The sequence below is a fragment of the Elephantulus edwardii genome, unplaced genomic scaffold, assembly GCF_000299155.1.
Source record: "Elephantulus edwardii isolate Elephantulus edwardi_28Jun2011 unplaced genomic scaffold, EleEdw1.0 scaffold00036, whole genome shotgun sequence".
Lineage (NCBI taxonomy): Eukaryota > Metazoa > Chordata > Mammalia > Macroscelidea > Macroscelididae > Elephantulus > Elephantulus edwardii.
Window position 1 is genome coordinate 21,303,430 of NW_006399786.1, and position 3,714 is coordinate 21,307,143.

General features: G+C 45.1%; 1 protein-coding gene across 1 annotated transcript in view; it reads left to right on the top strand.

Annotated features, from left to right (window-relative positions):
* The window catches only part of TMEM64 (transmembrane protein 64), a 138,525-nt gene that overhangs the window by 114,606 nt on the left and 20,205 nt on the right, over nt 1-3,714 (top strand). The window contains exon 3 of the mRNA XM_006884630.1: nt 5-504. Within this exon, the coding sequence (XP_006884692.1) occupies nt 5-504 (500 nt within the window). The remainder of the gene's footprint in view (nt 1-4; nt 505-3,714) is intronic.

The window sequence follows — 3,714 nt, forward strand, 5'->3', positions numbered from 1 at the left end:
GGAGTGGTGGTCGGCGTGGCCGAGGTGAGGCACTGGCGCTGCTGCTGCCTCGGCAGCACCTGTTGGTGCCGGAGCCTCGTGCTGGTCTGCGTGCTGGCCGCCCTGTGCTTCGCTTCGCTGGCCCTGGTCCGCCGCTACCTCCAGCACCTCCTGCTGTGGGTGGAGAACCTCGACTCGCTCCTGGGGGTCCTGCTATTCGTCGTGGGCTTCATCGTCGTCTCCTTCCCTTGTGGTTGGGGCTACATCGTGCTCAACGTGGCTGCTGGCTACCTGTATGGCTTCGTGCTGGGCATGGGCCTGATGGTTGTCGGCGTCCTCATCGGCACCTTCATCGCCCATGTGGTCTGCAAGCGGCTGCTCACTGCCTGGGTGGCCGCCAAGATCCAGAGCAGCGAGAAGCTGAGCGCCGTTATCCGCGTCGTGGAGGGAGGAAGCGGCCTCAAAGTGGTGGCCCTCGCCAGACTGACCCCCATACCTTTCGGGCTCCAGAATGCAGTGTTTTCGGTAAGTGCTGTCCAACTGACCCCGTCTCTCCAAGTCTGTTTTTGCACGATCTCCTGACGGCCTTGCGGGGGCGCTCCATCAGATAGACGCCAGCTCTGTAGAGTTAACTTAAAATCAAATTGAAACTGCTTTGCATCTATCTCCTCCTGGGAAAAGACCGCACGTCCAAGTGGAGACCTCGGTGAGAGGGATGGGAGGGACAGCCTTCTTTTTGAGCTGATACGAGCTTGATTAAAAATGAGTCTTGTTCCTGCATCAAAAATACTGGGAACCGGGTGCGATAGAAGTGGCCATTCTATTTGCCATTTAAAAAGCAGTATTGACAGAGTCATAGAATAACAACTTTGAATACTTTTCTCTCTTGAGTAAATGAATGCTTCCAGAATTTTGACCCACGTTTTTGGCCACATGGTGAATGCTGAAGGCAGCTTTTGGGTCAGCAGTGGAGGGAATAGGTAGCCCTGGAGCCCACACTTTAGTTTTCTGAAATTTGCTTTAGGCTTTCCCTCCACCTTCCCATATTTGCGTTAATGTGATGCGAAAAAGAGAACTCTTCAAAAGATGGTTATTTTTTTAAAAAAGAGAACGCTTCTGTTTGTCTTTCTTTGGAAAAACTTTACTTTGACAATCTGGATGGCAACGAAACCAAAACAGGACTCTATAACCTTTTGTCCAGTGAGCCTGTTATTTATTGTTCCTACAAGCATACTAGAATCTTTTCTGTATTAATATGTGTTTTTTTTTTCTACCTAGGTTTCTATAGCTAGTGTGCTTTTTTCATGCAACCAATTTAAGTTAGGAAACCGTCTAGAAGAAAGGAAGCTAGTCTTCATAAACTTTGAAAACAAATTCCTAATGCTTTTATGGCCATGGCTCTTGCCAGCTGGTTTTACAGATAGATGAGTGTGTGTTGAATTCCATTACTAAATTTCCAGAACCCACTGGTTGAGAACTACAGCGATACCCAGGAACTCAGCCTATCCCAGAATTTTAAAAATAAACAAAACAACAAAAAAAACCCCAAAACAAAACAACTATTGAAGTAAAGATGCGTAACATTTAAAACCATAGAAACCAGTGCATTTTATGTTATGATTGGTAATTTGGACACACAATTTTGTGTCAACAGGAAACTTTTTCTGAGAGTAATTCTAACCAGTCTCCCTTTTTGGGAGAAAATGAAGGTGTGCTAGAAGCTTTTTTGCTTTTCTTTAAAGAAAATTTCTTAAAATTTTGTCAACTCCCACCAAGTCAGTTCACCAGCAGCAGTGACTGTAGACTGATGGTGCCCTGTAGAATGTGAAGGTAAGGGCTGTTCTGTAGAGATGAGGTTTGTTGTTTATCATAACTTGGTATGGTTGCAACCTTATGTTTTTCCTTTTCTTGTTTATCTTATGGGAGAAATAAAACATAAGCTTTGACCCAGCATTTGATAATGATAGGGTAAGTGTCCTAAGATGTTTGGAAGGGGTGAGGCTAAAGAATCTGTAATTTTTAAATTTTTTTTTTAGACGCTGTAATTTCATCCTGTTTGTTTATTTTATCCTCCGGTATGTTGTTGTTTTGTGCCCTCGAGTCACCTGAGACTCATAGTGACCATAGGTGCAGTAGCTCTGAACCCTGTCCTATTCTGGGCCAATATTCTTACGCCTTTTCCCAGCTCCTGTGCACATTATACGTATTACTACTCATTTAAACCAGCCTTATAAATCGTGATGTGTTGTGTAGCATCAAGTTAGAACTGACTCATAACTGACCCTCCCGTGGGTTTTCAGAGGCAATTAGGATTACCCATCCTTCTCCATGGAGCAGCTAGTGGAACTAGCTACGGGCCTTCAGGATTGCAGTGCAGCTTCTTGCCACTAGGCCACCAGTGCTCCCCTTCAGATGCAAAGGAAGTAATTAAAAAGAATATGGCTTCTATTGGATTCACGTTAGTCTTTAAACTGACATCCTTGCTCTTTAATACTTTGGAGAGTAAAATTACTGTACCAGAGAAATCTTCTAGTGGCTCTTTGGTGGTCTAAGTGGTAAGAATCTGTGCTGCAACCCTGAGGCACAGGATTTGAACCCACAAGCTTCTCCACTGGAGAAGGATGGGCAGTCTCCTCCCATGAGATTTACTGCCTTTGAATACCCACCAGAGGGTCAGCTGGGGGTCAGTTCTGACTCCACGACACACAACAAGAAGCACGCGCATGCACACACACACACATACACACACATACTCACTATTATTTTTATATTGTGGTAAGGAGTTGTCCTGGCAACCTAAAGGTACCTAGTTCGAATCTACTAGCTTTTCCATGGGAAAAAGATATGTAATCTCCGCCCGTGTTTGATTTATTGCCTCTGAAAACCTGCTGGAGGATCAGCTATGGGCCAAATCCAACTCCACGGTGCACAGCAACAAAAACAACAACATGCATTATGTGTATGATTTTGTATATCTTAATATTATATATGATATGAACTGGCTCATTATAGGGGAAGGGTACAGAGCTATTACACATAGGGTTGCTATGAGTGGCAGGCAAATCGATGGCACATAATGACAATGACAATATTATTGCTATAACTAAAGTCATGTAGGAGAGAAAGACCTCCATAGAGATGCATTGATATAGTAACTGCAGCAGTGGGCTCAAGTGGTCAGAGATGATGAGGATGGCACAAGATAGGACAGGGTTCAGGTCTGTTGTGTATGTAAGGTCACTATGAGTTGTACTTGACATCTAATAACAGCAGCAACAGTACTAATATTTAGTATCGTTGTTGTTGTTATGTGCCATAGAGTCGCTTGCAGCTCGTAGTGACCCTGTGTACAACATCCCTATTCTCTGCTCTGTCCTGTGCCAGTCGCACTGTCTTCGACACACCCACCCCGATTATCCCAGTCACAGAATCAGTCTACCTCATAGAGGGTCTTCCCCCCCTGTGCTGTGTCACCACCCCCCCAAGCATGATGACCCTCTCTAAGGACTGGTCCCTCCTTACAACAAGTCCACAGTATGTCAGACAAAGCCTCAGGATCCTTACCTCCAAGGAGCAGCCCGGTTTAACCCTCTCCAGGGTGAATCTGTTTTCTTAGCAGTCCATAGTACACTTACTATTGTTCTCCAGCACCACAGCTCAAAGGCATCAATTCTCCTGCCCTCCCTAGTGATTGTCCAACTCTCTGATGCATAACAAGTGATTGCAAAGACCATG